At 47.9% G+C, this 20996-nt stretch overlaps 1 protein-coding gene and 1 pseudogene across 5 annotated transcripts in view; one reads left to right on the forward strand and one right to left on the reverse strand.

Moving 5' to 3' along the window:
• The window catches only part of IL20RB (interleukin 20 receptor subunit beta), a 76327-nt gene that overhangs the window by 44712 nt on the left and 10619 nt on the right, over positions 1–20996 (forward strand). For 2 of the 5 annotated variants that reach the window (XM_090024554.1, XM_090024552.1), the window contains exons 4-6: positions 2874–2998; positions 8143–8296; positions 8891–9036. In XM_090024554.1, the coding sequence (XP_089880680.1) occupies positions 2874–2998; positions 8143–8296; positions 8891–9036 (425 nt within the window). The remainder of the gene's footprint in view (positions 1–2873; positions 2999–8142; positions 8297–8890; positions 9037–20996) is intronic. The other 3 variants (XM_090024555.1, XM_090024556.1, XM_090024553.1) reach the window with 2 other exon arrangements.
• LOC149854733 (uncharacterized) lies at positions 12564–13869 on the reverse strand (annotated as a pseudogene).

A 20996-nucleotide genomic window follows, 5' to 3' on the forward strand; every position in this document is an offset into this window, starting at 1 on the left:
TGAATTGCATGATATTCAAACCTGTAACAGGGGTGTATGTTTGGCTGTACTCTTAGAGATGCCCTCCTCCTTTTGCTGGAGTGGATTTGAACGAGATTTTCAACTACTATAGCCAAAATGCATAGTGTGAAAACTTTAGACTGCAGAGTCTGCAGCAGTAACTTAGAGGTACTTTTTAATACAGGTGTTTTCAACTTCTTTTAGTAAGTGTACCCCCAGTGGCCAGGAGATGGGGAGTGGCGCACAGCTGGGGTGGGGGTGGTGCATGGCTGGACTCAGAGCGGGGGGGGTACACTTACTAAAAAATGAACAGAGCAGTGGCAGCATGGGGTGGTGGGAAGCGGTAGCATGGGGGAAGCTTCCCATTCCTGCATCTGGCTGGCCAGGCAGTGCCTGTGTGGCCCACAGAGAGGCGCCACCGCCCTCGCCCATTCCCAGCTGTGCTCCTAGGAGGTGGTGGTACTCCGTCCCCACCTGCCCACACACACCCCTTACCGCCCTCCCAAGCACTCCCAGAGGTGAACGTACCCCCGGTTGACAACCTCTGTTCTAATATCTTGATCTCACACCCAGTAACACAAGCTGTGAATTTCCCATGTTTGTTTCTGTATTTAGTGATGATATCCTGCTCATGTTTCACTCCTATAATATTGATGAAATGGAAATCTGAAATCAGACCAAACCATGAGTATTATAGTAAGCAAGAAAAGAAATAATTTACAATAGTACTTAGATACAGGAAAGAGACTATAAAAGTCACAGGCAGCTGACAGGGAACAGCCTGATTGATTTCCATTGATAATTCCCATCAGGGCCACTTGAGAGCTACATGCTTGAGAATCAAGGCAATAGAAAACAATGTCAGAGAAAGAAAAAATGATAAATATTTCCCTAAAATGAATCTTAGTTCTATATTTAAGAGGCAAGGATTTCTTAGAATGATATTTTTTTATTAGACCAACTAGGCATTTTATTTGGGATTAAGTTAGACAAGCTTTCAAATGCAAAATATTCTTCCGCAGTGGGTGCATCTACACAAGACACTTACTGCTCATTAGCCTAATAATACTGTGCAGTAACATATCACAGAACAAACCATGCTAATAGCATACTGCACAATCTTATCAGACTAATGTGCAGTAAGCGTCATTAAATAATCATGTGAGCTACTATGCAGGAAGTACTAAACTCAATGCACAGTATCTAAGGTCCATTAATGCATGTGTAGCTGCACTCAGTCTGATCACAAGCAGCCAGGCACAGCATAAACTAGGTGCCTGGCTCCTTGTGATCAGACCTGAGGAAGAATGTCATGAATTCAAAAACTTGTCTAGCTCTATCCCAGCTACATAGTTGGTCCAATAAAAGATATCACACTAAGAAATCCTTGCCTCTTGCATAATTTCTGGATTATTGTGGCTACAACATCTTTCTTAGGTCTACAAATACTCATTAATCAAGGCTCAGGATGAGAGCCAGTTTTAGGAAGAAGCAGCCAGGGTAATGTCTGAGGGTCCACAAGTGCTAGGAAGGTGCTCATTCCTATGAGTTAATTCATGTAATCTAAAATGTAGGTAGGAGGAGTCCATGCACTAGCCTCAAGTTTAGGGCCAACATGGACTTTTCTAAGTGCAGAGCATTTTCAGAGGTATAGTATCAAGCCTTCATTCTCCAGGGGGTCTAAGACTGTCTCAGTGAAGTATTTCTGGTTTGGGAGTGTACTAGAAGGTGCAACTGAGCACATACTATGAGTTTAGGGCCCTCAGTGCTGGGACTCAGTTAGGGTGACCACCTTTTCAAAGTGAAAAGGGGGGAGATATGCCTGCCTCTCTCACCTCCCCCACCCTCCCAGCTGGCAGTGCAGCCAGTGCAGGGCTCCTGGGAGAAGCATAGCAGAGCATGACACCTGAAGTCCACAGCAGGTAGCCTGCATCCACCCCTACCCCATGCATAAATCTGGGAGGCATGTGCCCTTCATACCCCCCGGGAGTGTGCTTAGCAGCAAGGAACCACCCACTAGCCCCCTGGTTGAGCCGCTCATGGCTGCAACCTTCTTCATGGGGCCTGGGGCTGGGTAGTGCCTCAGCCCCAGGCCCCATGCACTACCCTGGCTGGGCAGTGCTCACAGCCCCAGCCCCTGCCCCACTCCCTCTGTCACTGCGGGGACCTTAATCTGCCCCCCACACCTCTATACCCCCTTCTCCTTCCCCTTATAGACTTACCTGCAGGGAACTGCTCTCCATGCTTCCTGTCTATATTCCCAGCTGTGTGCATGTGTGCAGGAGCACACATGCATGTGGCGCCCCTTGCATCCCACTCCTGGCAGCCCCAAGCAGCCCCTTGCAGGCTGGAATACTGCCAGCCTGCAACAGGAAACCTGCCATTTCCTGCAAGGAATGGTTATGGATCCCTGAATGATACTGAAAATCCAATGCTGTCCCAAAGTTATGCAGCTGAGGACTGGGACATGATCTGATTTTCTCAGCTTCCTGTGCCCTCCTCCCTAGCTGGTTTTACTGATATTTCTAATATGGGGCCTATAGGAAAAGTAGGTCCTCCACTACAAAGAAAATATTTCCAGTCTATATAGTTCAACTATTGCTAAATGCCTGAACATGCTGAAAGAACCAAATTTCCCCTCCTCCTCAAAGGTTTTGCAGTTACTCCTGAAACATAACCAAAATGGTAAGGTAGACAGGGAAGAAAACTAAGGGTAAGCACTCAAATTAAGCAACTAGCTGCTATGTTATACATGAAAGGTTCTGTGTTTCATTATGTGATATAATTTTCTGCTGGTACTAGGTGATGACAGTTGCTGAGACAGAGGAGTATTGTTGGTGGTTGTAATGGTACTGTTTCTGTGTTGTTGACAGCTTTGCTCACCCCTCCCATGATAAAAGTTATTGCAGATGGTTATCATTTACTGGTAGAGCTGGAAGACATGGGGCCAGCCTTTCAGTTCCACATACTCTATTGGAAGAATGGGCAGGAACATTGGGTGAGTCTAGCCTTTGCTTTCTGCATGAGAATGGAGAACATCATGCATGCCAAAGGGAGAGGGCACAGAATATTTTTTGGAGATCAATGTTCCCTTCACCTTTTCTGTAACCATGCTGTAGCAATTACAACCATAACTTTATTACAGTGTATGCTACTAGAATGGAAGTCCTCTCTGTCTTGTTGCACTCTATTTTACAGAAGTCATAGAATGCATTATTTTCATTCTCAGACAAAATTAGTTAAACGTTTTTGTTAAATATGGTTAAAATTTTTATTTCAAAAGTTCATTCTGGGTTTATTTTTTTCCCTTAATGAGGTAAAAGTCATCCAGACTAATGTGTATTCTGTTCTTTTCATGTGTGAAACCTAGCAACCCATAATACATATCTATGAATACAATCATCAGAAGAAGAATCACATTGTAAGATGGTTGTTCCCACAATTCCTATCCATGCTTAGTAAGGCTGATTTACCCCTTTGCCAAGGTAGGCCAGGTTAGTTCTTCTTCAGTCAGTTCCTCAGCAATTATATGGACCATACAATTGGTTTATCAACAAGATCATTTTTTTAAACTATAGTTTTATGTGGGGCTAGGATTGTATACCACAATAATGGTAATAATATTGGAACCTGAATACGAGAGACACTTCAAGACTAATTCTTTTTGGAAATGCATCATTTTTGGAGGTTTTATGTTGTAGTGGATGAATACATCACACAAAAAAGCGAACATGGAGCCAGGCTCAAGAATTTCTAAACTATGTGTCATCACCTTGCTAAATGGATAACTATCTGAATCTTGTTTCATCTGCAGCTGTGCATGCTAAGTTATTCTGCAGCTTAGACCATGAGCTTTTGAATGCAGCACGCAGAAAATAAGGAACACACAAATAATAAACACCGGTGAAAAGTTTCATTCAGATAACTCTCCCAGTATAACACAAGATCTGTAGGATAGGCACAGATATAGAATACCTTATTTACTAGAATACAAGATGAGGCTTTTCTCCCCAGCTGGCATGGGGGAAAAAGCCCCTTGTCTTATAATCACGTGGAAGGAATTCTCACTAAATACGTTGTCAATCACTAAACTGCTGTCAAAGCAGCATGTGCTCATCAATGGAAATCAACTATGAAATTGATTACATGCAGTCAACACTGAGCACAACTGTAAAACACATAGCCCACACTAGGAAAACATTCTGATGGGAAAAATTTTTTGTTTTTTGTGTGGCCTTTAAAAAGTGGGCAGTTGCTCCCTCAAGGAGAGAATAGGTCCTGGGCCTGGAAGTACTGCAATACTAGGCTGGCACTCAAAGAGGCTGGAGAAAGCTCCAACACCCTCCCATGGTGCCAAAAATGTGATAGGAACCTACCACAAAGATAGGTGAATTCAGCCTCTTTTTTAAATTTCATATCTTAGCAGTGGCGAAGCATAGGGGGTGCATGGGGGTGCAAATGCATCCCCTGAGAGTGCTGGTGCAACTCCTGACAGCCAGCATTCCTAGGCAGGGAGGGTGGGTGAGAGTGCTGGTGCCCCCCTGACAGTGCCAGCTGAGGAGTGGGGGCACCAGGAGACGTGGTCCCCACCACAGCTGATCACACTCACTGGAAGTGCCAGCGGTGCTGCTGGAAGTGCCAATGGTGTGCTGCTGTCACTTGCAGGTTGGCAGGATCAGCTGTGGGGAACCCCCTGCCCCCCTGGGCTGTGGGATTAGCTGCAGTGGAACACCCCCCTGGTCGCTGACTGCCCAGTGGGGGACTGGGGCAAATGCCCCCCCAACTCAGCAGGCACCAGTTGCCCATGCATATTAGGTCAAATTAACTAAAGCAGTTCCATATTCTATTGACTGAACAGAGCACTGAAGTCTGAACGGTGCTACCACCGGCAAGCATCCTACCTCCCAGGTTCTTCATCCTGGGGTTTCAGATATTCCCAAATCCATGACAGATACCTATGTGCAAACCCCAAAGCCAAAGGGCTTGGTGTTCAGATGTCCCTTAGTTTTTCTTGCCCCTAACCAAAACACCATAGGAACAAGCTAGAGAAAAAGCCAGAAAACAGTCTCCCATCTCCATAAATTGTGTAGCTGAAATCCTTCCACTGACAGCCTATAGTAGATTGTCATATGGGGGCCTGCCTGCAGTGCAATTGACAAGTCTCCACTCCCAACTACACCACATCATTCAAGGCTGAGAAGAAGGTACCTCCTCTGCCAGCACAATGCCATCTAGCCCACTTTTTTTTCATGACATCATTTTTTTTGGTAAATGTTTTTGTATTCCACATCAGATTAGCCAAATCAGTTCAAAATCTTCTTGATTGAGCAACACTCAATAATTCAAACACCATATGTGGTGCTACAACCAGCAAGTATCCTCCACCCCAGACTTTTCAGCCTGGGGCTTCAGATACTCCCAAATCCATTGGCAGGCATCCTATGTGCAGGCCAAAGCCTGGAGGCTTGGGGTTCAGATGTCCCCAAGTATCACTTGCCAATGACTGCTCCACACTCCCCTGTCTCTTTCCAGATGTCCTCCCATGTCAGGTTAGGAGGCAGTAGTCCAAGAAATAGACAGGTGTGGAGTGGGCCTTCTTCACCTTCTACCCCTTGGAGAGGAAGACAAAGTCTACCCTGGACTTGGTGTTTCCTTCAGGGTCCCCTCGGGTGAAGTTTCCTCTAATTAGTCCTCTAGGTTCTTGGGCATCCTTCCCTGAGCACTAGGCCATGGTCACAAACAAGCTGTTTCAGCTGCCTGAAGGACCTATCCATGCCTGTCCTTTGGGGTCTGCTGACTCTATCCCCCTCGCTGATGATGCAGTTGAAGTCCCTGCAATCATCGCTGACTGGCCAGTAGGCATTGTTATGGCTATGTTGTCCAGGAAACTGCACCTCGCCTCTTTGTTGGCTTGTGCATACACCAGCAGAAATTTAAAAACAGTCCCCTTTGCTTTCAGGGTGACTTGAAACAGCCTGCCTGCAAGTATTTCTTTATACTGTAAGGGGTGCATGATGACTCCTTTCAGAAGTACTGCCACACCAGCTGCTCTATTGTCCTCAGCCTTGCTCCACATGTCTGCTCCATGTGGCCAGCCTTTGGAAAACAAAGGGTTCCTTGTATTGCTAGGGAACCCATATTCCTACAGGCAGATAATGTCTGCCTCTATTTGTTCTAGAGTCTGTAAAACCTGGCCCCATTTCCTTTCCCTACAAGGCTTCTTACACTGACAGAAGCTATGCTAATGTTTTTCATTGTGCTTGGTGTGTGGCGGGGAGGGGAGGTGGGGCTTTCTGGTTTCAGTTTTTCTTCCCCAGCCTCAGGCTTGAATCTTTGTGCTTCAGAGCCCAGGTTCTTGGCTTTACCAATCCTGCTGTGCTGTTTTGCTACTGAAAGGAGGTCCTTTTTGTGAAAGGAGTTGTTTTGCCGTCTCCTTGGTTTATTTACCACTTTCCAATCACTTGTCTCTAGGTTTTCTGATTGGATAATGGTAGGATTTCCTTATTTCCAGTTCCAAAAAAGAGGACACCTCTAGTGCATGTGGGGGTTGAGGATGGGTAGGGGTATATGATTGTGAGGGACAATGATAGAATGGTGGCCTGGCCCTGCCCATTCTGTTGCCCCTCACTTCCAAGCCACAAGCCCCCTGCTCCTTCCATCTCCCAGCAGCCCACCCCTGCTAACTTTTTCACACAGTGGGCTTCTGCCTACAACCCAGTCCCCTCCACAAGTTGCAGTCCCACACCTCATATTGATCAGATGCTGCTTCAAGAGGAATATATAGAAAAAGGCAGGTGCTAGGATCCTGGGGGTGCCTTCTGTCCAGAGGCAGAGAAACTTAACTGGAACATGGTAGGTGCTAGGACTGTGTGAAACAGCACCATTTCATTTCAATGGGACAGTGTTTCATTTCAAGTTTCATTTTGTTTTGAAAGCACTGTTCCATTTTGTTTCATCGAAACTGTTTTGCTGTTTCAACACTGTTTCAACACTGTTTTGATGTTTCGCCCATAGGTTATAATGGGGAACCATAAAACTGCCTATAACTTTGTCAGTTCTTGCCTGATTTGGATGGAACTTGCAGCAATGATAGCTCCTTGTGAGGCCATGAAGCCTGCAAGCTTTCAAAGAGAGAGGTGCAGGGGTTTCTGGGAAACTGCACCTCAGGCTGCTGACAAGCAAAACTCGTGACATGTGTGACTGTATGTGTGTTAGGGCACAGGGGGGTGAAAAATGCAGGAATGGTAGCCCCTGCTGCAGCCATGAAGCCTGCCAGGTTTCAAGTAGATAGGTGCCAGGGGTTCTGGGAAACTGCACCTCAGGCTGCTGACAAGCAAAACTCATGACATGGGTGACAGAAAGCGGGCCAGTTCAAACAATGCTGATTTTTATGCTGTTTTTTCCATCCCTCCCCCAGAGCACTGGGACTGGAAGGCACCTCAGGGAAGGACCACAGTCACTGGCCAGCTACACAGTCAATATGAGAGCAGTCCTTTTTAGCCTATCCTTCTTCTTACTGCTTTCCCTCTTCCTTCTAACATCATACTCCCCAAATTCAACAGGACGTGTTCCTATAACCACCAGGCCTTGATGAGAAAGTTTTGGCCACATGGTTAATTAACAATATACCTAGTGGGTGCAGGGGCCATGGAATTCAGGAAGCAACTTTGGCTCAGAAATCCATTCTAGAGCCTTCCTGGTCCCATAGAGGCATCTGCCCAAGGTCTGAAAAGGGCACCTGCTCCAAAGGAGCCAAGTACATGAGAGCCTGAGGGCCCTGGCCCCCCTTGGCTTTCACCTGAAATGCATAAAACTTTCCATATGTCCACCATCTTAGGCCCCCATCAGCAAAAATAAAAGTCATTCCCTATGATCTGCTCAGTTTGCTACTGAATGATAATGCTTTACCCCATGCCCATGTATCCATGCAGACCTTCAGCTGTACAGACCTGCTCTCCATTTGGCCATGTTTCCCACCCTGTCCCTCTACTTTCATTGTAAAGTTTCCCTCTCCCTTTTAGCCACTCCTCCCTGACTTCCTCTGTCCTGTTCTCCCTTAGCTTCACCTTGTGCTAAAAGCAAGTCTAATATTGATTTTGGAGCCCTATGATCTCATTTGGTTACTGATATTGTCTGTCACAGGTGCAAAAGATGGTGGTGAAGGAGATTACCTCTGCTGTTCATCTGGACACAGTGGAAGCAGGAACTGACTACTGTGTCAAAGTCCAGACATATGTAGAGGCCGTTAACAGGAGCAGCAACTTCAGCCAGACGCAGTGTATCAGGGTGCAAGGTAGCAGTAAGACTTCCTCATCATTTTCATCTAACAGCATTATGCAGTGGCTCCTCAGATATTACCTTCGATTTGTCTGTCATTCTGTTCACAAAGACCCTGCAAAGATTTTTTTTCTTGAGGAAAATAAATGATTCATTCATTTTCTCACTGATGCCTCTGCTTGAATTGACACCCAACATTTCTGATTAATATTGTACTGCTAGAAGTTATTAATTAAAGATGCTCCCTAACAGGAGACTGATGGAGTTGAGAATTGGGAGATTGTCCCTCAGTTAGGAAGCAGCTAGCCATTCTGTCAGTGCCAGACAAAGTGTTTGCAGAGCTTTCCCACAGCTGCACAATAAAGCTTGTTTTAATTCTTCTCATTCATGTACACCTGTGTTTATTGGACCAGGTGGTCACTACAGATTTGGACCTTGTGGCTTCTACTGAAGTCACTGGTAAGAACAGTTGAAGGACCTCTTTCAGGACTGGGTGCTGAATCTGGACCTGGGAAGCTTGATTCAAAGTTTCTCTGCTAAAATACTCTGCTACTATAAGGTGCTACACTGCCCTACTTTCTGCTAACATTCTGTCTTTTTTGTTTGTCTTTAGATGCCAGATCTACATGGGTAACTATTACTCTTGTCTCCTTTGCTGGTTTTATTTTGGCTGCTTTGGTCCTGCCTTTTCTTATCTGGAAAATAAGTCGAATCTTCGTGTACTCCTGTTGTCCAGTTGTTATCCTGCCGGAGACTCTGGTAATTTCTTTGTCTTCCTTGTTGTTTCTGTGATGAAATACAGGAACAAACTGATGGATTAAAAGAGAAGAGGAAGATGTTTCAGAAATTGTTTCTTCCAACATTGAAGTCCAGGTCAAACCCTGTAGGAAATAATTGTAACACATTGTCCAAACTGAATGCCTAAAGCTAGGTGGCTAGATACAAGCTGAGGCCTCAGTCAGCAATGAGACTGTCAGAGCAGGCAAGCACCCTGACTTAACTGGCAGGGATTCAGGAGCTTTCCAAATCAAGCCACTCACTGAGGCTCCTAAACATGGATTTAGGTCAGTATTAGGCTTTGGATTTAAAAATATTGTTCTGTTTCATGCCCCTGTTTGTGTGAATCTTTCTTAATTATATGGAGCGCACACTGGCAATGGCCTGGAAAACCTGAGCATGCCTATTTCTTCTCTCAAGCCAGGAAAGAGGAAATACTGTATTTACCTAAATCCAAGATAACGTTGAATTTAAGATTATCCCCACAATAATTAGATTCTATAAATGGAAAGTTATAGTTTTCCATGTATAGAATACAACTAGTAGAAAGCTATCTTTAATTTTGCCCTCATGTTGCTGTGGTAGGGAAAGGAGCCCTCTCCCTTAGCCCACCCATGTCTACCCTCCTGCTGCCTTTCCACCACTGCACCTGGCACCCCCCTGCAATGTGACCCATGTCCGTGCCTGCCTCCCCCACCATCTGCTGCCACATACAGCTTGACCACCTGTCCCCAATGCCATGCTTCCTCCCTGACCACTCTCCCCTCTTATCTTATGCTGCAGCCTCTGCTTCACATCTCACTCAACAGCAGCAGTGGCCCCATCCACCTTAGTCCAGCCCAGCCAGGTAGAAGTTGCAGCAGCTGGGCTGGATCAGGGCAAGAGGGACCGAAGGAAGGTAACAAGGGGAGGGGGCATCTAGGTGGAAGAAGCTGTCAGTGGAGGGAACAGGAGGTAGAGGGCAGACACAGTCATGGGGAACATGGGGTAGAGGTGCAGTTTGCAGGTTTCACCTCCCTCTGCACAGTCCCCGCTGTCACAGGCCCCCTCCCCCACCAAATCAGTAATTCAATCCTAGGGTAGGTAGCAGCTCATCTCTAACTTGGGCCTCAAATTCAGGCCCAAAGCCAGAGATGACCCACCCCCTGTCCTGGGCTCATACTTAAATCCAAGACAAAGGCTACATTTTCCCCAGGCAGATTGGAAAAACAAACCCTCATAGATTTAATAGATTTTTAGGGTCAGAATAGACCTCAGCAGATCATTGAGTCCAACCCCCTACCCTGGGCAGGAAAGAGCATTGGGGTCAGACGACCCCAGCCAGGTGCTTGTCCAGTCTCCTCTTGAAGACCTCCAAGGTAGGGGAGAGCACCACCTCCCTTGGAAGCCTTCTCTTGTGGAGGTGAAGAGATCCAGGTCCCTCAATCTCTCTTTGTAGGCCCTGCAGGCCCCTAACCATATGAGTGGCCCTCATCTGGATGCTCTCAAGGTTATCCACATCCTTCTTGAAGTGCGGCACCAAAATCTGGACACAGTACTCCAGCTGTGGCCTTACCAGTGATGCATAAAGGGGAAGTATCACCTCCTTAGACCTGTTTGTGATGCACCTGTTAATGCATTATAAAGTGTGCTTATTTCTATTGATCACTTCATCATGTTGTTGACTCATGTTAATCCTTTAGTCAACTGTGACTCCAAGATCCTTTTCTGCTGCTGTGCTGCTAGAAAGTCATCTCCCAGTCTGTATGTGTTGGTGATTCCTTCACCCTAGGTGCAGTACTTTGCACTGATCTTTGTTAAACTGCATCCTATTTTGCTCTGCCCACTTTTCCAGCCTATCCAAATCCACCTGAATCTGTTCCCTAGCCACTGGTGTTTACTTGGTCCCATAAATTGGTGTCATCTGCAAATTTGGACAGAGCACTCTTCACACCCTTGTCCATGTCACTGATGAAGATATTGAACAGCAGTCCAAGGACCGAGCCTTGAGGGACACCATTGCCCACATCTTTCAAGGTTAAGACCAACCCATTTACCACCACTCTCTGGGTGCATCCCGTAAGTCAATTCACCACCCACCTGACTGTGTAATCATCTATATCACATTTAGTTTATTTATGAGAACGGGATGAGACACCATATTCAGAGGCTTTTTTAAAATCCAAGTATTACCTCTACTCCTGCATCTAAGCAGTTTGTGACCTGGTCATGAAGGTTTGTCAGGCAGGATCTCCCTGCTATAAATCTGCCATGCTGGTTGCCCTTCAGCATTCTTTTTCCTGATGGGCTCCTACAAATGTAATTCTTACTAATGTTTTTAAATGTTTTCCCAAGGATAGAGGTGAGACTATAGTTACCCAGATTCTCCTCCCTCTCCTTTTTGAAAATAGGGACCACACTGGCTCTTTTCCAGTCCTCTAGGACTTGTCCTGAGTGCCATGAGTCCTCATATAGTCTTGCCAGTGGTTCTGCTATGACACTGGCTAAATCTTCCAGCACCCTTGGATAAAGATCATTTGGGCCTGCTGACTTAAACACATCAAGCCCCTCCAAGTGTCCCTTCACAAGGTCGGTGCTAACTGTTGCTGGGCTGGTGTCCCTCCTATGCCTGTCTATAGTCTAATTTGGAGATATGTCTTTATCCACGTTCAGGAATACTGATGGAAAGAATTTATTGAAGAGCTCAGCTTTGTCCCTCCTATCTGTCACTAACTGCCCTACCTGTCCTGTAGGGGTCTTATGTTACTATGCACCTTCTTTTTGCTTCTTGTATACCTGAAGGGCTTTTTGTTGTCTTTAATTTGTATTGTCAGCCTGAGTTCCATTGCTGCCTTGGCCTTTCTAATCAACTCCCTGCAAGTGTGAGCCAAGTAGGTATATTCCTCCTTGGTGGCTAACCCCTGCTTCCACAGTCTGTATGCCTCTTTTTTCATCCCTAGGCTTTGCTGGGTTCCCCTGTTCAGCCAAGAGGGTTTCTTGGCCCCTTTGCCCCCTCACCCCTTTATGTACAATGGGATTGTCTCCTTCTGTGCTCAAAAGATCATTCCCTCGAGGAATGACCACCCTTCCTGGAATCCCATCTCACAAAGGTCCTTGCCCTTCAGTGCCTCACTTACTAACCTCCTGAGCTCATTGAAGGTAGCCTTTCAGAAGTTTAGCACTTCTGCCCTACTGGTTATCTTTTCCACCTTTTGACGGATACTGAATTCTAACAATTGGTGGTCACTATCTCCTAGATTACCCTGTATCTACAGATCTCCCACCAGGTCATCCCCTGTAGCAAACACTAAGTCCAGTAAGGCATTTCCCCTAGTGGGACCGTATACCTCCTGTGTTAGGTGAAAGTCCTGTCTGCAGGTTAAGAACCTATGTGAACGGTTGGATCTAGCTGACTGCTCCTCCCAGCAGATGTCAGGGAGGTTAAGGTCACTCAGGGAGGTTAAGGTCACCCAGGACAACCATGCTCCTTGAGTGTACTACCTCTGAGAGCTGCCTTGAGAATTCCAGGTCTAGCTCATCCTGGTGTGGCAGTCTGTAATAGACTCCCACAACCAAGTCCCGCTCACCCCGACCCCCTTGCATTCTGACCCACAGTATCTCAATTTGCCCATCTTGATTATTGAAGAAGTTTATTGCTCTTTAACAGAGAGAGCAACACATCCCGCCCCTTTTTTCCCCATTCTATCACATTTATACAGAACTATAACCCTCAATACCTACTGCCCAGTCGTGGGTAAGGTCCTACCAGGTTTCAGTTAATCCAACCAGGTCAAAGTCTTTGTCTGCAAGAAGGAATGTGAGTTCCTCCTTCTTGTTACCCATACTCCTCACATTAGCAGAGACACTTAAGTCCCCCAATAGGTGTCTTTGGTACCCCCCCTGTCCTGGTGCCTATTGGGCCCCTCAGTACTAATGTGTATTGTTCCAGTGCATGGTTTGTGGTTCATTGTTCCTAGGCTCTCTCAGTCTTCTTCATCCCCATCCCCTGACAAACCTAGTTTAAAGCCCTGTGTAGGAGATCAGCCAACCTGTAAGAGAACAGACTCTTATATTTTGAAGAGAGATGGAGATCATCACATCCCAGCATGCCCCTTTCATGAAAGTGCAGATCATGGTCAAAGAAGCCAAAACCTGCACAATAGCACTAACTCTGGAGCTGCAAGTTGACTTTTCTAATACAGCTGTCTCGATGCTGGCCATGACTGCTGACCAGGAGTATGGATTAGAAGACCACCTGTGCCCCCGATCTCTTAAGCCTGGCCCCTAGAGCCTGTAGTCACTCATGATTTGGCCTGGACTACTCCTGGCCATATCATTTGGATGGAAGACCATGGGATAGTAGTCGGAGGGCCAGAGGAGGTCAGGAATCCTCGCAATGAGATCCTGAATCCGGGCTCTGGGCAGGCAGCATACCTCCCATGCCACGGGATCTGGGTCACAGATGACTCCCTCCATTCCTCTTATGAGGGAGTCACCCACCACAATAACTCAATGTCAATTGTCCCTCAGTCTGCATGGGGGTGGCTGTGGATGTGGCTTCCTCTGCTGCACTCTCCTCTAGTGTTGCCAGGGCCTCATATCTGTTCCCCGGTTGCACTGGGGAAGTTGCCTCAGCAGTGTGATGTCTGGTTTTGGAGGTGGCAGTCTTCAACATGTCTGCATTGGGTCCCTCCCACATTGACTTCCTGCTAGTTGTGTGGGCCTGCAGAGAATGAAAGTACCCATCGATCTTATCCTTTGCAGCCCTGATCCCCTGCAGACTGCTAATCTCTGCCTGGAGTTCCCTCACCTGCCTCTCCAGGGCTTCAAGCTGTGCACATGTGGAACAGGTGAGGGGATTCCTGCTCCCCCCCCAAACACACACACACAGACCACAGGGGCCCCACTAGGCGGGTCTTACAGGCAGGGGGCCAGGGTGCTGCTGACATTCCCCCACCAAGTGCTCTGTCTGGGTGGAGGCTTCAGAGGAGCCCCAGGTGGGGGGCACGATAGGGGAAGGGTTATTGTATTAAAGTTTCATAGTTTCATAGTTTCATAGTAGCTAGAGTCGGAAGGGACCTAGGTAGATCATCTAGTCCGACCCCCTGCCTTAGCAGGAAAGAGCCCCGGGGTCAGATGACCCCGGCAAGGTGCTCATCTAACTTCCTTTTAAAAATCCCCAGGCTAGGAGCCTGCACCACTTCCCCTGGAAGCTGGTTCCAGGCCCTAGCCACCCTGACTGTGAAGTAGCGCCTCCTAATATCTAATCTAAACTTACCCTCCGCCAGTTTGTGACCGTTATTCCTGGTCACTCCTGGCAGCGCACGGGGGAACAGGGACTCCCCCAATACCTGCTGATCCCCCCTGACCAGTTTGTAGCAGGCCACAAGGTCCCCCCTTAGCCTTCTCTTGTGGAGGCTAAACAGGTTCAGGTCCCGTAGCCTATCCTCATAAGGCCTGCCCTGCTGACCCCTGATCATACGAGTGGCCCTCCTCTGAACTCTTTCCATATTGTCCACGTCCCTCTTGAAGTGTGGCGCCCAGAACTGGACGCAGTACTCCAGCTGCGGCCTGACCAGTGCCGCATAGAGGGGGAGGATCACCTCCCTGGACCTGCTCGAGATGCATCTGTGGATGCATGACAGGGTACGATTGGCCTTCTTGACTGCCTCCCCACACTGCCGGCCCATGTTCATCGTGGAGTCAATGACGACTCCAAGATCCTTTTCCGTCTCCGTGCTGGCAAGAGGGGAGTTCCCCAACCTGTAAGTGTGGTGCCGGTTCTTCCTCCCCATGTGCAACACCTTGCACTTATCAGTGTTAAACCCCATCCTATTCTCATCCGCCCACCGTTGCAACCTGTCAAGGTCAGCTTGTAGCCTATTGCACCCTTCTAGTGCACCCACATCCCCCCACATCTTAGTATCATCAGCAAACTTGAACAGGGTGCTTTCTACCCCCTCATCCAAGTCACTGATGAAGATGTTGAACAGTGCGGGCCCGAGGACCGAGCCCTGCGGAACCCCACTGCCCACATCCTTCCAGGTCGAGAAGAACCCATCCACTACCACCCTCTGGGTGCGGCCCTCCAACCAGTTGGCGACCCATTTGACCGTGTGGGCATCGACACCACAGTCTCCCAGCTTTTTGATGAGGACAGGGTGAGAGACAGTGTCGAAAGCCTTCCGGAAGTCCAAAAAGACTACATCCACAGCAACCCTTGCGTCTAATGATTTGGTGACCTGATCGTAAAAGGCCACCAGGTTGGTCTGACAAGACCTGCCACTGATAAACCCATGTTGGTTGCCCCTGAGCATGGATTCCCCCGCAAGGCCCTCCTGGATGTGTGCCAGGATAATTTTTTCAAAGAGCTTACCCGCGATTGAGGTCAGACTAACTGGCCTGTAATTTCCCGGGTCCTCTTTTTTTCCCTTTTTGAAGATAGGGACCACATTGGCCCTCTTCCAGTCCTCCGGCACCTCGCCAGAGCACCACGAGTGCTCATAGAGCCGTGCCAGGGGTCCCGTAATGACCTCAGCCAGTTCCTGTAGAACCCTAGGGTGAAGATCGTCCGGACCAGCGGACTTGAACACGTCCAGCCTCTCCAGAAGTACCCTAACTAACTCCTCGCTAACCCTTGGCCCAGGCATGTCTCTCTCGGGGCCCGAGGGGGGCCCAGCAGGGAGGTGGCTGAACTGGTCCCTACTTAGGAAGACAGAGGCAAAGAAATCGTTAAATATGTTAGCTTTGTCATCTGGCGTGATGACTAAGTTGCCCATCGTGTCCTGCAGGGGCCCCACATTACCCGGGACCCTCTTTTTACCCCCTATGTATTTGAAGAAGGACTTCTTATTGTCCTTAATCCGGGAAGCTAGTCCTATCTCCAACTCTGCCTTGGCCCTCCTGACTGCCCCCCTACATCCTCGGGCGACTATAACATAGTCCTTCTTGGCGATGACCCCATCTCTCCATTGGGTATATGCCTCCCTTTTAGCAAGGAGACATTCCCGGATGCTCTTAGTGAGCCATGGGGGTTTATGTGCCCTCCTGCTCCCTTTGACCCTTGTTGGGATTACCTCCCTTTGGGCATGGAGGATCGTCTCCTTAAGGAGCAACCACTCACCTTCGACATCTGATGCCCTTCCCCTCTGGGTCCTCAGCGCTTCCCCAACTATCCTCCTTAGCTTGTTGAAGTCAGCCCTCCTAAAGTCTAGGGCTGTTGCCTTGCTGCAGCCCTTTGCCACCTTACGCTGGATGGTGAATTCCAGCAAGCGATGATCACTGTCTCCCAGGTGGCCCATCACCCGCAGCCCCCTCACCAGGTCATCACCCGTGGCCAGCACTAGGTCCAACAAGGCGTCTCCCCTGGTGGGACTGTGCACCTCCTGGGTTAGATGGAGGTCCTGCAGTCTGGCTAAGAACCGACGTGAGCGATCAGACTTGGCTGACTGCTCCTCCCAGCAGATGTCTGGGAAGTTCAGGTCCCCCATGATGACCACATCCTTAGCCCTCACTGCCTCTGTAAGCTGACCTAAGAATTCCAGGTCGAGCTCTTCTCCCTGGTTGGGAGGTCTATAGTAGACTCCCACCGTTAAGTCTCTCTCCCCTGGACTGCCTTTTACTCTAACCCAGAGCACCTCAGAGTGCCCCCCCTCTACCCCCATGCTAATTAACGAGGAAGTATATTCCTCCTTGATGTAGAGTGCTACTCCTCCACCTTTCCTTCCTATCCTGTCCTTCCTGTATAGCCTATAGCCCTTGACACTCACCGCCCAGTCATGCGATGAGTCCCACCACGTTTCTGTGATCCCTACTATGTCAGGGCTGGTGACAGCTAGGAGGAGGGCGAGTTCCTCCTGCTTCTTCCCCATACTTCGAGCATTCGTGTAGAGGCATTTGAGGCCTTCAGCGGTTGTGCCCACTGACCCCCTAGTCTCAGCAATGCCCCGTCCCCCATCGCTTACCTGTTTCTCCCTTTTGACCATTGGTCTGGGCTCGCTGGCTGTTGCTGGGCCTGGTATCTCATCGTCTCCTCCGCCCTCATCTTCCCCCTCCCCCGACGAGCCTAGTTTAAAGCCCGCCGAAGGAGGTTCACCAACCTGGAAGAGAACACACGCTTACCTTTAGGGGAAAGGTGGAGCCCATCCCATCCCAGTAGTAAATACAACATATGGATATCTTGAGAAGTGGAGTCTGCCTCCAGAATATCAACCAGAGAATTGTTGGTATCATTGTGGGGGGAGGAGAGAGGAGTACAGTCGAGGATCAAAACTGGCAACTGGGGCTGCTCTCCCTGACTCAGTGTGCTGCAGAGGGTCTAGCTGGGGCATGAGGGAGCTTCAGAGTGGGGCTAGCCAGCAGGCAGCCCCCACAATAAAGCATCTTTGTGCCTCAGTCAGCTGTGGCAGTACCTACACGTGCACTGTAATGGAGTAAATTAGTTTACTCCAGCCTAATAGGGGCATACCTGTAGTACTGAAATGTTTACTGAGCAGGTAATTAATCAACTACGCAGTAAGCATCTTGTGTAGATGCGCTCAACAACACCCATTCCATAAAGACCCTATGTCTCTTGAAACCAAGACAACCACAATCCCTTACCTCCTTGTGTCAGTCTCACATGTCTCAAGGGACCTGGCCCTTTTCCTTTTTAGTTTTGACTACCTTTCTTTGACAATTTCATCCCTTACATCAACTGTTGAAACTACAGATGGATCACCTTGCTGTCCTCAAGGCCAACTTAAAAAAATGCAGTGTTGATGTCACCTCCTGAGATACTATTGCCCAGGACCTCTCCAAATGGAGGAATAGTCTGCTGCAGGGTTCTCAGTACTTTGAAGCCTCAAAATCAATAGGAGATGGAAAAGTGGGAGTGGTAGAAACAATGTTTCATGAGACAAATAAAAATTCCAGTGCCACCCCCTTACAGGGAAATGCATATCCAAGCTGCAGTAGAGTTTGCTGATCCCAGATTATTTTATCTGTGTGTCTGAAGATGGCTGATAAGGCCTATCATGGAAGACAAGCATCCTTGACTGCAATGGATTGCCAAAGAAGAAGCTGTATGGCTATGGGGTTCCTGTGCAACAAGGGCCCTATTCTCATGGACTACCTGCTTCTACTTCCTTGGCCAGTCCCTGGACTGGCTGCTCTGGGATCTACACTAACACCAAAACCAATCAGGACTGCAGCAACAGTAGTCATTACTAACGGAAAACTGCTGTGCAGGAAATATTGTTAACAACTGAACTATGGCAGTATAAGTGTGCAAATGCTACACAATAGCCTACATGTAACTCTGCAAATGCTGTACTGTACCCCTTCCAGTGAAAAAGTGCTAATGCTTCACTAATGGGGGATTTCTATGGTGAGAGCACACTAATAAGCTCAGGGAACTAGTGGGCATAATTCCCTGGGTTGCAAATTTGAGGGTGAAAAGCATCCAGGAAAACTGGCTGTTCTTTAAGGACCAAGCCATCCTTATGTGACAAAAGAATGGGGAGTACAACAGGAGACCATCTTAACTATATAGCAGTCTCTTCAATATGTTGAAACTCAAAAAGGAATTCTCCAAAAAATGGAAATCTGGTCATAGTATTAGGGAACAATATCCACAAGCATGTAGGGAGAAAATAAGGAAGGTCAAGGCATAATTTAAGATGCAGCTTCAAGAGACATAGAAGACAATAGAAAGGGATTTTAAAAGTACATCAAAAGTAAGAGGAAGACCAGAGGAACTATAGATCCCTTGCAATCTAGTTATGGGTGATGCAGAGAAGGCTAACATCTTTTTTACTTCAGTTATCACAAATTGGGGCATGTAACAGGGAACCCTTGCCCTGTCACCAGAAGACAGGACCACCCCTTTTTGGGCACGGAGTGCTGGTAAGGAAGGGGTTAAATGCTGAGCCTGGGCAGCTAGTCAGCTGACTGGAAGGGGCAGGCCAGGACTATAAAAACCCTGGGCAGAGTAGCAGTGAGGGGCCAGCAGCCCAAGGGGAAGGAGAGCATCCCAGAGCTCCATGGAGAGGCTTGGTGAGCGGTCCAAAGGTGGGAAGAAGGGAACTACGGAAGCCCCGGAGAGGCGTCAGCTGCACCACAGCAAGGCCTGTAGCTGATGGTGGGGAGCCAAAGCACAAACCCTGCAAATGTAAGCTGGCATGCTGCTTTCCTTAATCACATTTTTTTTGTGGCAGTGATTGCCCACAGACAGGACTGTTTATTTTTCTTTTGGGTATTGAATAAGTCTGGTGGTTTGGGTGAGGCTATTAGGGGAAGGAAGTGGCCTCATTTGGGGACCCACTACAGAGTGGGGACCCCGGTGCCTGTGAGAGCAAGGGTTTTGGAGGTACATAGGCCCTGGTGCTAATGAGGGCATAGGATTTTTGGGTGCACTGGCCCCAGTGCCAGAGGGCGTGATGTTAAAAGGCCAGGGTGGCCTGGGGTGCAATCTTTTATTTATTTATATTTTTTGTGGACTGGGGTGGCCTGAGTTCAAGGCTTTTTCTCAGATTTGAATCTGTAGCCCCCCGGCTGTGGGGCTAGTGACTGGGCCTCTGGGCCAGGGAGGCCAGGCTCCAGATTGGAGTGGAAAAGAGGGCCACAAGCCTCAAGTCACCAGAAAAGGCTAGAGCCCTGGAGTCAAACCCTGTGTGGTGGGTTTACACAGGGAGGCCTAGCTAGAGAGAGACAGGGGTCAGGCCCGTGTAGGCGAACGGCCCCAACATACAAAATACAATAGGCAGTTGCCCACTCGCAAGAACATCGGTATAATAATTTCCATCAAGACATGGCAGGAGAGTAGAGGGTGGGACATAAGGCCTTCAAAGAAGACTCCAAGTGCGCCCCACATAGGGAAGATGGTGCTGGGGAGGTGACCTGCTACAGGCCAGTTATTAGATGATGAGTCCAGTTGGTAGGAAAGACAGAGAAGGAGACAAATAGCTTAGAATAATGACAGAGCTACTAGGACTAGGGAAGCTAAATACTTTGATACATAACGGCCAGATGGAGTACAACCTAGGGTACTGAATTGGCTGAAGTAATTTTATGAGCCATTGGCTATCCTCTTTAAGAATTTGTGGAAGTCGAGGTCCCAGGTGACTGCATAAAAGCAAATATAGTGCCCTTCCTTAAGAAAGGCAAGGAGAAGGATCCAGGGAATTAAGGCCAGTCAGCCTGACCTCAATACTTGTAAAGACCATGGTGCAGGTTCTCACAGAATCTACTGTGAAGCATCTAGAGCAGAACAAGGAGATCAGGAACAGCCAGCATTGTTTCACCAAGAGCAAGTCATGACTGACCAACTTTGATTTCCTTCTATGATAAGGAAATGGGCTCTGGGAATGGGGGCAGAGCAGTGGACATGAAATGCCTAGAACTTAGCACAGCTTGTGACATGGTCTCTCTCAACATTCTCATTAACATGCTAGGAAATACAGACTAGATAAAAGTACTGTAAAGGTGTCTACATAACTGCTTATGTTGAACTAGTAGTCATTAATGGCTTGATGTCTTTCTGGGAGGAAGTATCAAGTGGGGCTCCCCAAGGGTCTGTTTTGGGTATGATATTATTTAATATCTTCATTACGGATTTTGGTGATGGGATCAAATACATGTTTAGCAAATTTGCACACAACACTAAGTTGTGTGGGGTTGCAGTTATTCCAGAGTCTAGGGCATTGATCCAGAATGACCTGAATAGGATGGAGAAATGGTCCGCAGTCTATGAGATGAGATTCAACAAGGACAAGTTCAAAGTCCTGCACTTGAGCTGGAATAACCATATGCACAAATATAGAGTTGGGAATGGCTGGATGGGCTGCACTATTACAGAGAATGACCTGGGGGTTACAGTGGACCATAAGCTGAATATGAGCCAAAACAGGAAAAAAAAAAACAAACACAACATGCTGGGTTGTATTAAACCTGTCACTTGCAAATCAAGGGAAGTGATTCTTCCA

Source organism: Crocodylus siamensis, chromosome 12 (genome assembly GCF_052110815.1).
Source record: "Crocodylus siamensis isolate JL-2025a chromosome 12, ASM5211081v1, whole genome shotgun sequence".
NCBI classification, from domain to species: Eukaryota; Metazoa; Chordata; order Crocodylia; family Crocodylidae; genus Crocodylus; species Crocodylus siamensis.